Source organism: Podospora pseudocomata (genome assembly GCF_035222375.1).
Source record: "Podospora pseudocomata strain CBS 415.72m chromosome 2 map unlocalized CBS415.72m_2.2, whole genome shotgun sequence".
Taxonomy (NCBI): domain Eukaryota; kingdom Fungi; phylum Ascomycota; class Sordariomycetes; order Sordariales; family Podosporaceae; genus Podospora; species Podospora pseudocomata.
Window position 1 is genome coordinate 2,504,272 of NW_026946366.1, and position 13,401 is coordinate 2,517,672.

At 52.7% G+C, this 13,401-nt stretch overlaps 4 protein-coding genes across 4 annotated transcripts; all 4 read left to right on the forward strand.

The window, feature by feature from the left end:
- Nucleotides 1-1,015: 1,015 nt before the first annotated feature.
- Nucleotides 1,016-4,761, forward strand: QC762_211930 (uncharacterized protein). The gene is given in 5 exon segments (XM_062888089.1): nucleotides 1,016-1,433; nucleotides 1,500-2,043; nucleotides 2,587-2,998; nucleotides 3,056-4,406; nucleotides 4,416-4,761. Coding segments are annotated over 3 exon segments (1,881 nt in total). The 5' UTR covers nucleotides 1,016-1,433; nucleotides 1,500-1,529; the 3' UTR covers nucleotides 4,011-4,406; nucleotides 4,416-4,761.
- Nucleotides 4,762-5,771: 1,010 nt separating this feature from the next.
- On the forward strand, nucleotides 5,772-7,536 carry QC762_211940 (uncharacterized protein). Its single transcript, XM_062888090.1, has 2 exons — nucleotides 5,772-6,636; nucleotides 6,865-7,536. Exons 1-2 carry the CDS (start codon nucleotides 6,137-6,139, stop codon nucleotides 7,040-7,042), a joined length of 678 nt encoding a protein of 225 aa, XP_062746290.1. The 5' UTR covers nucleotides 5,772-6,136; the 3' UTR covers nucleotides 7,043-7,536.
- A 1,834-nt stretch (nucleotides 7,537-9,370) lies between these two features.
- On the forward strand, nucleotides 9,371-12,294 carry HRD1 (E3 ubiquitin-protein ligase hrd1; the record flags this gene model as incomplete). The annotated part of the gene is made up of 4 exons (XM_062888091.1): nucleotides 9,371-9,563; nucleotides 9,654-9,758; nucleotides 9,820-10,504; nucleotides 10,559-12,294. The coding sequence occupies exons 1-4, from the start codon at nucleotides 9,540-9,542 to the stop codon at nucleotides 12,292-12,294; spliced, it is 2,550 nt and encodes an 849-aa protein (XP_062746291.1). The 5' UTR covers nucleotides 9,371-9,539.
- A 185-nt stretch (nucleotides 12,295-12,479) lies between these two features.
- Nucleotides 12,480-12,996, forward strand: QC762_0044640 (uncharacterized protein; the record flags this gene model as incomplete). Its single annotated transcript, XM_062883407.1, has 2 exons — nucleotides 12,480-12,578; nucleotides 12,910-12,996. The coding sequence occupies 2 exons, from the start codon at nucleotides 12,480-12,482 to the stop codon at nucleotides 12,994-12,996; spliced, it is 186 nt and encodes a 61-aa protein (XP_062746292.1).
- Nucleotides 12,997-13,401: the final 405 nt, after the last annotated feature.

Here is a 13,401-nt window from a genome sequence, read left to right on the forward strand (position 1 = left end):
CCGTGGCCGGCGGTCGGTCATCTCTTGGCCGGCTTTGCAGTGGAGAAATTGATCAGAGGTGGTGCTTGCAAAGAAGGGTCTCGCCCCGTCGACGTCGACTGCGAGAGGGGGTGGTGGGTGAGGAGTCTGTTTCTGGTGAGGGGAGTGAGGGGAGTGAGGGGAAAAGCATGCTTTAGTCTCCCAAAACGGCGTATGGGCCGTGAGACAAGTCTTTGAATGGCTTGCCCGTTGTACAACAGCCACAGGGACAGCAACAGATGATCATCAACCTCATGATGAGGGAAACAGGCGGTTGGCGTCAGTTGCTGCGGTCATCCCGGCCGCCTACTATAGTTACCTGTCCCTCATCAGGGGAAAAGAAGCAAATCCTCAGTGATAAGAGGGAAGACATCGAAACACCATCCTGTCTCGCTTCCGACATTGATGCCCCTTGCGCCGACAGCAGAATCTATGATAGCAACAAAGGAGAAGGGCACAAATAGCAGGTAGCCAGCGAATGGCAATGTCCGGGCTGGTTCCAGAGTCCAGAACGTGGGGGACAAAGTACCCGATCAGGACGAGGAGCAGAAACAGTTTCAGTGATGAGGAGTGGGAAGGAGATGGCCGACCATGGTCGCGGCTGGTCCATTCTTCGGGAACCAGAGGCGTGGACGGGATTTCATCTCTCTTCTGTCTGTCTTGCATTCTTCCTGATCCTCCTCTGTCTTGTTGATCCGGGGACTTCTGACTGACTTCCATCTGGGGGAGAAACAGAAAGGGAAAAGTAAACTGCAACTGCAAGCACGCACCAAGCCTCGAGGTCTCCGCCGACACTCGCTAACCCCTGTCTTTGTCGGTGGCCAACCAGAGGCTCGGAACTGACCAGGACTGGAGGGAACCCATCCCCCGCCCTCCCTTGTATCTTGTACCTTTTGTACTCCCTCATGTACCCAGCCTCATGTCACCATCCCAATCCCAATGTACCTCCGTCCCAGAAGTGAAGTCGCTGGGCCCCTGCCCCATGCCCCCCTGCCCCATGCCCCCCTGCCCCTGTCAACCCTCCCCTTGTTCCCCTGCAAATTCGTGAACTGACCACAGCCTCTCTGACTGGGCACTGGGGCCCTACTGGGAGATCGATGCCTCCACCACCTCTGGGCCTGCAAGATGTGAATGGGGGGGTATTTAGAATCCTCATCCCCCCGCCCAAACCTTTCCACTGGCGCACCTCATCCCGTGTCAAACACCAAATCCATATCCCCGGATCCAAACAAGTCCACCGCCTCGGGCCGTCTCCGACAAGGACTTACACACTCGTTCCACTGCGGCTTTGGTGTATAATAACAATAGCTTGGAAAGAACAGCAGAACAGCAGAGTTTTTGGAAAGACAGAAGATCAACACAACCCGATCAGCAACAACACGGCACAGTCCCACACCTGAGCAGGCACAACTGAGGTCCGTCTCTTAAAGCCCACGCGCTGCCACGAGGCAGCTGGACTGACGCCATTTGTCTCTCTCTAGCCCAACATCTTCTTCCTTCACAGGCATCAAATGGCGGCAACTGGCCACCACGAGGCCGACAACTACAACATGAGCTACCCAGAACCCCCTCACTTCTCATCCGCGCCCATGGACCTGGGACTTTCCCCAGAGCCCTACAGCGCATACTCCAGGTCATCACACGAGTTCCCGACGACAATTGGCTATGAGCACGGAGCCATCTACACCGCCGACACACCATACCTCTACAGCCATAACGGTAACCACGAGAGGTCATCACCTGGCATGTACCCAGACGACAGCGATCTGAGAGGACCAGCTTCGGATCTGAGCATCGCCAGCGCCTCATCCTCCAACGCAGGCTCCCCAAATTCGAGTCACGGCCAAATGGCGCCGATCCCTGAGTGGGCCACGGGCCCCCACGGACTTGGGGTTACCCCGGGCATCGTCGACGCAAGCGACTTCCACCTCCCCGGCAGCGAATATTCATACGCGCCCGGTGTCTATGGTGATGAGTACAGCACAGCTTTCGAGTATCCCAGCGGGAAAACACCAGGCTTTGTTGGTGAGTTATCACAAATCCCTAGGTCATCTTCTTGTCTTTCTTCTCGCCGGGACTGGAGTCCGCGACACCAGACCCATGCTTCGTGTGCCTCCATCTCCTCTTCGGATTCCTGCGATTCTGGATCTACCATTGTCGCTCCCAAGGCCCCGGGAGCGGCTTCTTCCTGCCTCGCTGTCGATACGCGTCTGGCCCAGTCTGTGGTGACTACATCGTCAACCTTCAATGTCACACCTTCCTTTTCAGCTGCTTCTGCTTCTTCTTGTCCTTCCTCGGCGGCCTCCGGGCTCGTCTTTGCGTCTCCTGCTTCTTCTACATCTTCATTCTCTTCTCCTCAACTTCCAGCATGGAGCAGTCCCCCTCTGGGGGACAGCCCTGCGGCTCGTCCCAAGACGCCCACCAATCGTCTCCTTTCATCTCCTTTTTTCGCCCAATCCAGCGGGCATTTTGTTCCTCCTCTTCAGAATTCCTGTTGGTTTCCTCTGTCGCAAACGCAGCTCTTGACCCTTGGCGGCCTTGCTAACCCGAAGCGTTTGCCCGATGCAGATCCCATCTTGATTCACCCAGACGCGAGACCAATGACCATGTCTGGCTTTGAGCAGCAGCCATATTCGGCCCAGCCCAACTCCGCATATCCTGCCTCTCCTGCTCTGTCTGCCTCCCCACAACTGCGAAACGGCAGCACTTCGCCCTTCATGCACAACAACTACCAGTACTCGCCATACCCGCCACCAGTGGAGGCCCAAAGGAGACCAAGCCTTGTTTCTTTCCACTCCAACTACTCGGGCGAGCAGCAATACAGCGGCGATGAGTTCAAGGAGAAGCAGAGGTGCCCACATCCCGAGTGCGGCAAGGTGTTCAAGGACCTCAAGGCGCACATGCTCACTCACCAAGAGGAGCGCCCCGAGAAGTGCCCCATCACAACATGCGAGTATCACGTGAAGGGGTTCGCGAGAAAGTGAGTTGTCTTTTGACTTGGAATCAGTTGCGGGATACTAACAAGTGGTCTCTTCAGATACGACAAGAACAGACATACCCTTACACATTACAAGGGCACCATGGTCTGCGGTTTCTGCCCGGGGTCTGGCTCCGCGGCCGAGAAGTCGTTCAACCGTGCCGATGTGTTCAAGCGCCACTTGACTGCTGTGCACGGTGTCGAGCAAACACCACCCAATAGCCGGAAAAAGGCTGCCGCTGGAAACAACGGGACCAAGAAGTTGACTGGCTACGCCCCTGATGCGACTGGCAAGTGCTCCACTTGCTCGTCAACCTTCAGCAACGCCCAGGACTTCTACGAGCATCTTGACGACTGTGTGCTCCGCATTGTCCAGCAAGAGGACCCAGCAGAGGCCATCAACGCCCAGCGGTTGGCCGAGGTGGAAAACGATCGCGACGTACACAACACCCTGGAGAAGAACAACCTCCCAACAACCACCATGACACTTCAAGATGGCGAGGACGAGGATGAGAACATGGATGACGGCGATGATGATGAGCTCAGGGCTCGCGGCCTCAAGGGCTCGCCCACCAAGAGGAAGGGTGGAAACCCACAAAACGGCGTGCAAAAGTCCCGCGGGCTTACACACTCGCGCGGCGGTGTCACGCTCCCCACCAAGACCCGGGGTCGCAAGAACAGGCGCGACTATCCTTCCTCATGGGGCTTCGACAAGGGTCAGATGACAATGAAGAAGCGCGTCATGGCGGTATTCGACGGCCCCCGCCGCCTGGCCAAGGACGACATGATGCTCTCGACCGAGCAAGAAGTCCGCATCAAGCTCTCCGACGGCAAGTCTTACGTCACCGACCTCGACATGCAAACGCTCAAGCGTGCCGACGGCTTCCTCAACGCGACCAAGGAGGAGAAGGGTCCCTGGGTCTCGGACGACCCGACCGAGGAGCAGCTCAAGCAGATGCTTACCTACACCGCCCCGGAACCAACAACCACCGCTGCTGCCGCCGCCGCTCAGTAAATACCATGACTGTTTTACTCACTCTTCTTTCACTTGATATTTATACTGCAACAACTACCAAACTAATCATCACCATCACACATCGTCACATTTACTTTTTGGGCTTGTTGGTTATAGAGGGGGTATATTACCTCTGGGGGATCTACAAAGAGTTTGTAAAAATACACGCGGCATTTTTTCTAGGGGGGCTGGTTTTATATCCCATGGGATTGATTGGATTTGGCTGGGAACATTATGGCATTCATGGGGCCTTTTTTTTTCTTCTTTTCTTTTCTACTCTGTGACATTATTTTTCTTTTCCTTTGTTTTTTTTTATGCTGTCGCCCTGGAAATTTGGGAGAATAAGGAATGGGAGGGCCTTAATGACTGCAATGAAATACCAAATGGGGGTTTTTTTTTTTTGGGTGGGGGGGGAAGAAGGGGAAAGAATGGGGCTATAAGGAACTCAAAAAAATTATTCTTAGTATTACTACGAGACCTAAGTAAGAGTGGGAAGAAGAGGAAGGGGGAGCAAACACTACCTACCCAGGGACTTGGGGGAATTTTCTTAGCTCTTGTTTAGTATTACTACTACAACAACAACGATACCCATATTGTTCTCAACACTTTTTCTTGCGATTTGCTATTTAATGTTTGTGTGTAGAGGAACAAAGTTGGTTGCTTATATAGTAGTTATTGGTATGGTTTATTATTTACTAATGGGCTCGCCGTCGCTCTTGTTAAGCTGTGGGATATGGAAGAGTGGTTTGTCTGATTTTTTTTTTTTTTTTTCCCATTTAATAATGGCAATAATGATGAGATATTGATTGTGATTCATGACATTGGTGACACAATCTCCCAACGGTATTGGCATATGATCCACAAAAAAAGATTTAGGTTTCTGGGTCACTCACCCACCTAGTTTTGTGTGTATGTCTTTACCTTTCTCATCATTTCTGGGTGTGATTCATTATCTATCCATTATTGTTTTGTGTGGGTTTTTGTAGCAGGTTTGGGGGAAGGGGGGAACCGATTCGCTATGTTGAAAATGGGACCACCACAACCTCTCCACCCGCCCAGTTTTGACGCAGAGCACCACCGCCGCGTTTCTTTTTGCGGCTGGAGATGTCCCTGGCGCAGCAGGTTGTTGAAAAGACGGCGTTTTGGAAGCATGACTGGGGTACAACAGGGAGGATGTCGGTTTATGGGACTGGTAACTCCCCTTGAGCTTATTTTTATTTGATAATTGGGATGTTAAGGAGAGGTTGGAAGGGACGTATGTGAAGGGACTGGTGAGGAACTGAGCGGTTTGGCCTGTTTTGCAGATGGTTAACTTTCGGTTTGTGAGGGCGGAAAAAAGGGTGGTGGTTGAGAATGGGGGGTTGGGGGGGTGGTGTTAATTTTTGACTTGGTTGAATACCCATGGTGCTGGGGAGGAGGCGAAATCATTTGGGGGTGATGGGTTAGCATGGTGTTGGACCTGTGAGTTGGATTGGGACTGGCATGAAACACTTCACACCGAAATTTCACAAAGAAAGTAGCAAAAAAGCAAAGACGTGAAGAAAAGCAGATCATGTTAAATCACACTGCTTGTTTTATTGATATAAAGTGTAAAGCTCTACTTTGAAACTGTTGCTATGTAGGGTGATTTGTGCACTAAAGCACTTATCAAATTTCATCATGTCACCGATAAGCTCTATGCGATTGCACGCGGGTTTCGACGGCTTACGGCTCGCGCCGACACTGGGGTTGGCTGTCCACCCAGAACAACAAGAAAAATATCTCGAATGCAATAGAAACAGTGTTCTGTAGCCGTTTTTTATTGGGCTTCCAACGAACGTCCCGGCTGGTTGTGAGTGTCTGAGCAAGCTACCCCTCCATTGACTGGCAACAACAGCGACCCCACGTCCAAAAACTCGCGATAAACAGATAAGCTAAGGTAGTTAGTTGGCCTGAGTGGGCTTCTGGGAGCTTCCTTTGGTGGGGTGATCAACACCAAGAGTTGATATCATCACTGATTGTGAGCTTCACTTGCAGAGTCTCACAACTCCATCTCACTCACCTCATTTCCCAAGAAATACTCACCATTCTCACCCCTCCTCTCACCTCTCAATCTCACCTCCCAACATCCAAAGTAATAGAAAAAAATGGCCCTCACCTCCCGCCTCGCCCTCACCGGCCCCGACACCACCGACCCAGAAGACTACCTTTCCTCCTCCCTAGGCATCATCTTCCCCGACGACGTAACCAACCAACACGGCGACGCCGACCACGGCCTCCTCTACACCTCCCCCTACCTCCCGCAATCCCTGCAATTCTCGCTCGCCAACGTCACCGAGGAAAAAGAGCGCCACCTCTTTTCCCATTACCTCTGGAATTCATCCCTCATGCTCGCTGAACTCATCGAAGCCGGCACTCTGGGGCTGGACATCCCCTGGTCAGGCCTCGGTGGCGAGATCAAAGATTTTGATGTCACGGGCCTGGAAACGGTGGAATTAGGGGCGGGGACGGCACTGCCAAGTATAATGGGGGGTTTGATGGGGAGCAAGAGGGTGGTGGTGACTGATTATCCTGCTCCAGAGGTGATCAAGACACTCAAGGAGAATGTGCTGAGGGGAGTGAAAAAAAAGAATGGGGTTGATGGGAGGTATCGTCTTGAAGAGGTGGTCGTTGAGGGACATGGGTGGGGGGAATTGGAGACGCCATTGGCGGAGGGAAATAAACACCAGTTTGATAGGGTGTTTGTGGCGGATTGTCTTTGGATGCCGTGGCAGCATGTGAATTTGAGGAGGTCGGTTGGGTGGTTTTTGAGGGAGGATGAGGATGCTAGGGCGTGGGTTGTGGCGGGTTTCCATACGGGAAGGGAAAAGATGAGAGGGTTTTTTGACAAGGAGAAATTGGCTGAGGTAGGGTTGGAGGTGGAGAGGTTGTGGGAGAGGGATTGTGATGGGGGTGAGAGGGAGTGGGTTTGGGATCGTGGGGTGGAGGATATTAGTGTTAGGAAGAGGTGGTTGGCGGTTGGGGTGTTGAGGAGGATACGGAAGAGCGAGTGAAGGGGTCGTCGGGGTCGTCGAGTTCGAGGCGATCGGTAGGTGAGGTGGGATGCCGGCCATAACTTCATATCCAGCTGGTCGAGTCTTTGATTCCCCCCATTCCTGTTACTCCTGGCTCTTTTATGCGGCCCTTCCTGGGTCTTCCATCTTTGTCGTGCGCCATCTGACTCTCATAGCCTCTTCTCATGATCCTCGCTCTTTCTCTTGTCGTCCATCCTACTTTTCTCATGTCATCCCATCCTTCAGCCCAAGTCGTCCCGAATCCAGTAAGGCGTATCTCAAATCTCCATATCGGGCGATCCCAGTTGTCCAGCTCGTCCACAATCCAAACACCACCAATCTCCGATGTTGACATAAATTTCCCAACCCCAAGCATAACCAAATCTCAGAGAACAAAGGGAAGGGGGACCAGCGTTCTTATAGACAGCCCTCCCCTCTCCCCCCAGAATCAGCGCGGAATTCATCCGCTCCTCAAGTTTTCAGCTCCCCAAGCCAAGACCACTGACGAAGCAGTGGCGCGAGTGAGATCCTGGGGGTGAAAGTTCAGCTCGGCCAAACAAACCCAGCGTGATTGGACCAACCGTCGTATTCGTGGCGCCCGCCAGCCAGTTGAATAAAACTTCTTGACGACGGCGGGCCAACTGTCACTTCCTGCTGACGGGGCTGTTTGCAAAAGTATTGAGTGTAAGCTGAAAGATGCCGAAGGCCGAGTGTATATGTTGGCGGTGAAAAGATGGGAGCGAAATTCAAGCCGGGAAAGCACACAAGTTGCAGATAATTTGTAATGGTATGCAAAGGTGAAATGAAAGGTAAGAGGTTTTGAGTCAAAAAGACTAGAGGCCGAGGCCGGGTCCTGCTTTAATCCCCTTCTTGGCTTGGACAAACGGCTCCACTATATAACGGACAAGATACCCAAGTTGGGTGAGAACGAGCAACGCGAGGGAAGGCTATTACATAAAATACCGGTTATGATTTGTTCCTCGAATGCCAGTCATCTCAACTTCTCGAGAAATTCAAGAAGATTTGTGCTTTTGTGGAATGAATTCCGCATTACGAACCAGCTGAATGTGATTGCATGGTTCTTCACATCTAGCTACCAAACTGGGCTCTTGGCGACCCTACTTGGCGACCATGATCGTCTTGACGGATCTGGACGATCTTGAAGCTAAGAAAATAGTGTTACTTTGGAAATGCTTCATTTTCGTAGGATTGGATAAGAGGGAGGGTCTTGTTGGATTGAGGCTACAAATCAGCAGGCTCAACCCTCCATCCAAAACCCGCGGGGACGTCGCTGTCCAGCATCCTCATCCCGGACGCTACACAGATGTCCATGACGACGCTGCGGACAGCGTTTTACCTCATCGACCGTGGCACCGCCATTGAAAGCTCCTCTGAGATGGCCTTTTAGCTGAGGATTGACCCGTGAACTCATCAGCTTTGACTGGGGCCAGCGAGACACAGCATCAACCTCACATCTTGTGATATCAACCCGGCAATCATGACATAGGAAGTCTCGACGGCGCCGAGGACATTGGTGTTGCTGAGAATGTAACGATATACCAGGCGAGTGACGAGGCCGAGGTCTTCGGTTCCTGATCGGTCCATTTGACCCATGACTCTCTTGGTTATTTTACCGTAGATGCCCTCGAAGAATTCTTGTCCGCGTTCTAGAATCTGGGATACTGGGGTGTCGTGAATATCATATGGTCTTCCTTCGGCGAGGGTCCTTGCGGCTCGTCGAGAAGGTCATCTGGTGTTACTTTCTTGACCTCTAGAAGGGCGTTGATGGTCTGGTGAATCATGAGCGTTGCCACAGATCTAATTTGCCTTAGACTTGGAGGATACCTTTGGGATACCTGTGACGGCGGCAGTTTTGATCAAGGCCTCACGCATTCATCGTGAGATGTCTCGTTTCTCATCGAAGCTTGGCGGAGTGTCTTCGCCACTTGGCCATTTTTGACTCAACGCATGCAAGGACACTTTCTGGATTTCATCCGGCCGATTGATTTGTGAAAGTGTTGTAACCACAATGAAGTACCAGGTATTAGCTGGAAGATTTGGGCGACTTCGAATTGCTGCGAGCAAGGCCGGAGTGATGATGGAGGGGAGAGTTGCTCATGGTTTGGCGTTGAACTTGTAAATGAAAAATGAATTGATGTGATTGGACCGAGCCCCCTTTTTCTTCAGCTCTTCAGCAAACAGCTGCACCGCCACTCATTCGATGGAATGCAAGTCGGGTGTGGCTGGTGGCTTGGCAGCGTCACTGTCGCAGGTGGTGGTGTGTCGTTCGGCTCGGACATCTGATCCTGGCTCTTTCCATAACGTGGCCAATTGATTACCATAATCTCAAAGAGCTCTCCAAGTGCGGCGGCACCACCATCTTGCGCAAACAACCATGGCGACTTGACTCTTGCGGCCATCTTCGTTAAAAATCACCACTTAATCGAACAGACATCTCCCGCTTTCTGCGCTCTTGTTGCAAAATAAACCCAACAAGATGCGGCTCCAGTGGTACGCAACGGTAGGTTGAACCTCCAGCTCCACGACGGGATAAGGAGCTCTCGTGAACTGTGCATATCATCAACATACTGACTGATGCTGCCAACTACAGGCCTCCATGGCCTCTGCGGCCGCCGTGGTCGCATCCGCTTTCTATCAACGTGCCAATTTCTACTCGGCCATGGTCCATCTTGCGCAAAGTAGCATGTCTCTCCTGGTACGTCCCTCTTGTGCCCACTTACACGCCTTGGGGCTCGTCTGACAGCAGGCCCATTTAGGTTCTCGCAAATCTGGTGTTCGTTGTCTATGGATCTCTTGTGTATGGCTTCCAACGCCTCTGCTTCGGCCCCCTGCGACCGACCGAAATCGAACAACTCTACGAACGGGGCTGGTTCGCCGTCACCGAAACCTGCCTTGCCATGACCATATTCCGGGACGAACTCGGCCCCTCCTTTGTGATCATGTTTACCGCGCTCATCACTGGGAAGGTGTGGGGTTGGATCAGTGAAGGTCGCGTCGAAGTGCTGGAGCAACAACCCCCTGCGAACCCCCGACTGTTCCATACCAGACTCAGCGTCTCTCTGCTGGTCAGTATTCTTTACGACGTCTTCTTGCTCAGCTATGCCGCCACTACCGTCTGGCAACAAGCCCGCCGCACCGTCATGGTCATGTTCCTATTCGAGTTTGCCGTCCTCACGGTCTGTTCCCTGCACACGACTGGTCGGTATATCCTCTCGCTGGTGGAACAACAGGTCAACAGGATCCAAACGCAACAACGCTTGGAAGAACGCCGTCGCCAGGTTCGAGAGCAGAGGGCCGGAATTCTGAGGCGGAGAGCCGAGGGTACCGCTGAGGATGATGACGAGGAACTGCCCAACGAGGAAGATGTCGACGAGATGGACATTGAAGTGCCAGGGTGGGAATCCAAGGGCCACTGGATTTTGTCCCTGGATCTTTTTGCAGGTCAGTGTTTACGACAGCTGCCAAATGCTCTGCTCAACCGCTAACAGTTTACAGACTTTGTCAAGCTTACTCTGTATACCGTCTTCTTCTGCGCTCTTGTCATCTTTTTCAACTTCCCCATACATATCGTCAGAGACTGGTTCATGACCGCGAGGTCGTTCCTAAAGCGTCTACGAGCCCTCCTCCGCTATCGACAAGCGCTCAAACACATGGACCAGTATCCCGATGCTACAGTGGAGGATCTTGGCAGAGATGAAACCTGCATCATCTGCAGAGAAGAAATGCGCCCTTGGGATGCCAACGATACCAACCAGATCGAGAGAACGCGCGCCAAGAAACTTCCATGTGGCCATATCCTGCATTTCGGTTGCCTCAAGAGTTGGTTGGAGCGTCAACAAGTATGCCCAACCTGCCGTCGTCCTGTCGCACGCGAAGGTCAACAACCTGCGAGGAACGGGGATGCCGTGGTGTTCAGGTTGGGGCTCGGTTTGCCTCCTGGCCCAAATCAGCCGGCGCAAGCACAGTTTCCACCAAATGGTCAGCCTCCTGCAGGTCAACCACCACAAGGGGGAGCGGCGGGACTTCAGGGGAACAACAGGAATCGCAATGTCCGGATGTTTAACTTTGGGCCTCTCAGACTTGGGTTTGCCCAGGGTGGCGTTGAGGAGATCAGAGAGATGGCTCAGAGAATGGGTATGCCGCCAGATGCTGCTCACCCTGCGCCTCCCGCACCCGCGGCTCCTGCACCGGCTGACAATGCCGCTGTCAACGTCAATACACCTGGTGCTGGGCTGGATCAAATCCGCGGACAGCTCACTGACCTTAGCACGCGAATCCAGCAAGAGATGGCCAACCTGAACCATGCCGCGCACGAGTCGTATCTTCTCCAGCACATGGTCAACGAACTGACACGGTTGCGCCAGACGCCTACACAACAAGCTGGTCAGCGACAAGGAATACCTCTTGTTCCAGGTCAAGTTGTTGTGCCTCCTCAGCCTGTGGCTAACATCCAGCATCTAGCTCAGGCACCTGCTCAGGCAGCTGTTCAACCAGGAGTTCAACCGGCAGGCCAACCTGCTACCCAGTCACCTGTCATGCTGCTAGGCCAACCATATATTCAGGGACAGCCTCATCCTGCGCTTCATCATCCAGGAGTATTGCAAGCGCAGGTGCATGCATTTCTGCCGAGGGCCCAGCCTACTATTGGTAGGCTGGGTGCTGAATCAGGAGCGGCTATTCCTGCTGGAAGCCCAGATCTTCCCGAGGGTGTGACGATTCCGGCGGGCTGGTCACTTGTCCCTCTTCAAAGGGCGGAGAACGGGGTGGTAGAACCAAGTCCGCTCTCGGGCCAGCTGCCTGCGAACGCTCTTAGGGATAGGTTGCAGAACCTTGCTCCAGAGAGGCCAAGATCCTCCTTGTCCAGGGGCACGAGTCCTTTAGGCCGAGACACGACTTCGGTCGCTGGGTATGAGGCCGAATCATCGCAAACAGCTGAAGCACGTGGTGCTGTGCCATCAGATGCTGCCTCAAATACACAACGAACTGTGTCTCCATCTCACACAGCATCAACAGCCACTTCAGCTGTTCCAAATTGGGGTGGTCCGGCGCAGCTCTTCGGCGGTCGAACTACCTCCCCTTCGCAAACCGAGGCTGAGGCAGGTAGCAGCAGAGCAGCTTCAGAAAGCAATGGGTCTGCCGGGCCAAGTGCACAGAACGGCAGTACCAGTAATAGCAAGAGCACCGCCCGGCTGGCTTCGGTGGAGGACGCTGAGAATGAGGAGGATGAATGAAAAAAAGACAGCCAGGTTACCAGTACAGGAGATACATACATCATCACAGGCCTTTTGAGGGCAGTTACAGCATTTTGGGGCGTTTAGCGGGTTGGGGATTTTCTCTACAGACTTGGTTGGTTTCTGTGGACGTTTCGATCCCGTCCACTTGATACTCAGCGCAAGAGCGGGCTTAGAAATACCAAATGCATTTCCATCTCAGCTGCTTCCTTCTCCATTACTCTTGCTCTTTCGACTGTGTGCCCGCAAGAAAGTACCACCCTATCGACAAGATAACTGGCACTGTAAGTCGACACAGGTTTTATTCCGAACCATGCCTCGAGAAATGTTATTAAACCTCAAACGATAGTTAAGAGATCTGAAATGAGGGTCAATCGGCCTATTTTCTTATTAAAAAAAGGAAGGTGTAAGTTGCCGTTATTTTGTCCATGGTGTGTGGGTGGTGCTCACACAAGGCAGGCACATACGTGGGTCTGGCTGTTTAAGAAAACACATGCCGGTTTTTTCTTCTTTTGGTTTTGTCTCGAGTTTGCATCATCCGACAACGATCGTCTCGGTATCCAGTTGTTTATTCTACTTTGTAGTGCTACCTACTATCATTGCTTATCCTTCAAGGACTTTACATACACGCAGCTCAGCAACCATCTTTTCCGCTCCTTCTTCTTCTCCAACACCCATGGGGGACCATTCCGTGAGTCCTGAGGAGAGCGCCGAGGACAGCATACGGCCCGTCGATGATGATGTTCAGATTTTCCGGGGTGGTTGTCCCGATACAATTGCTGTCAACTGTGCATTTTCAGACGACGACGAGGAGGGCTTTTCTTGCGATGAAACGGCGGACGGATCACGGAATCTACCAAAAACACCTGCGGTCGAGCAAAGAGAACAGAAGGAGATGGCCGGTTTGAACAAGACACCAGCCTTAACGTCCCAGTTTCAGCCAGCTCGAGCAGACCAGGGGGCCCTTCTCGCCCACGACAGGACGTTGGTGTACAATCCTGCCTTGGATCATCATCACCAGCCTGGCCAAGTGCCAGGATACCATGCTCCTATGCCAGGATACTGCCCTCGTGTTCCAGGATACCGAGCACCTCTGCCACAAGCACC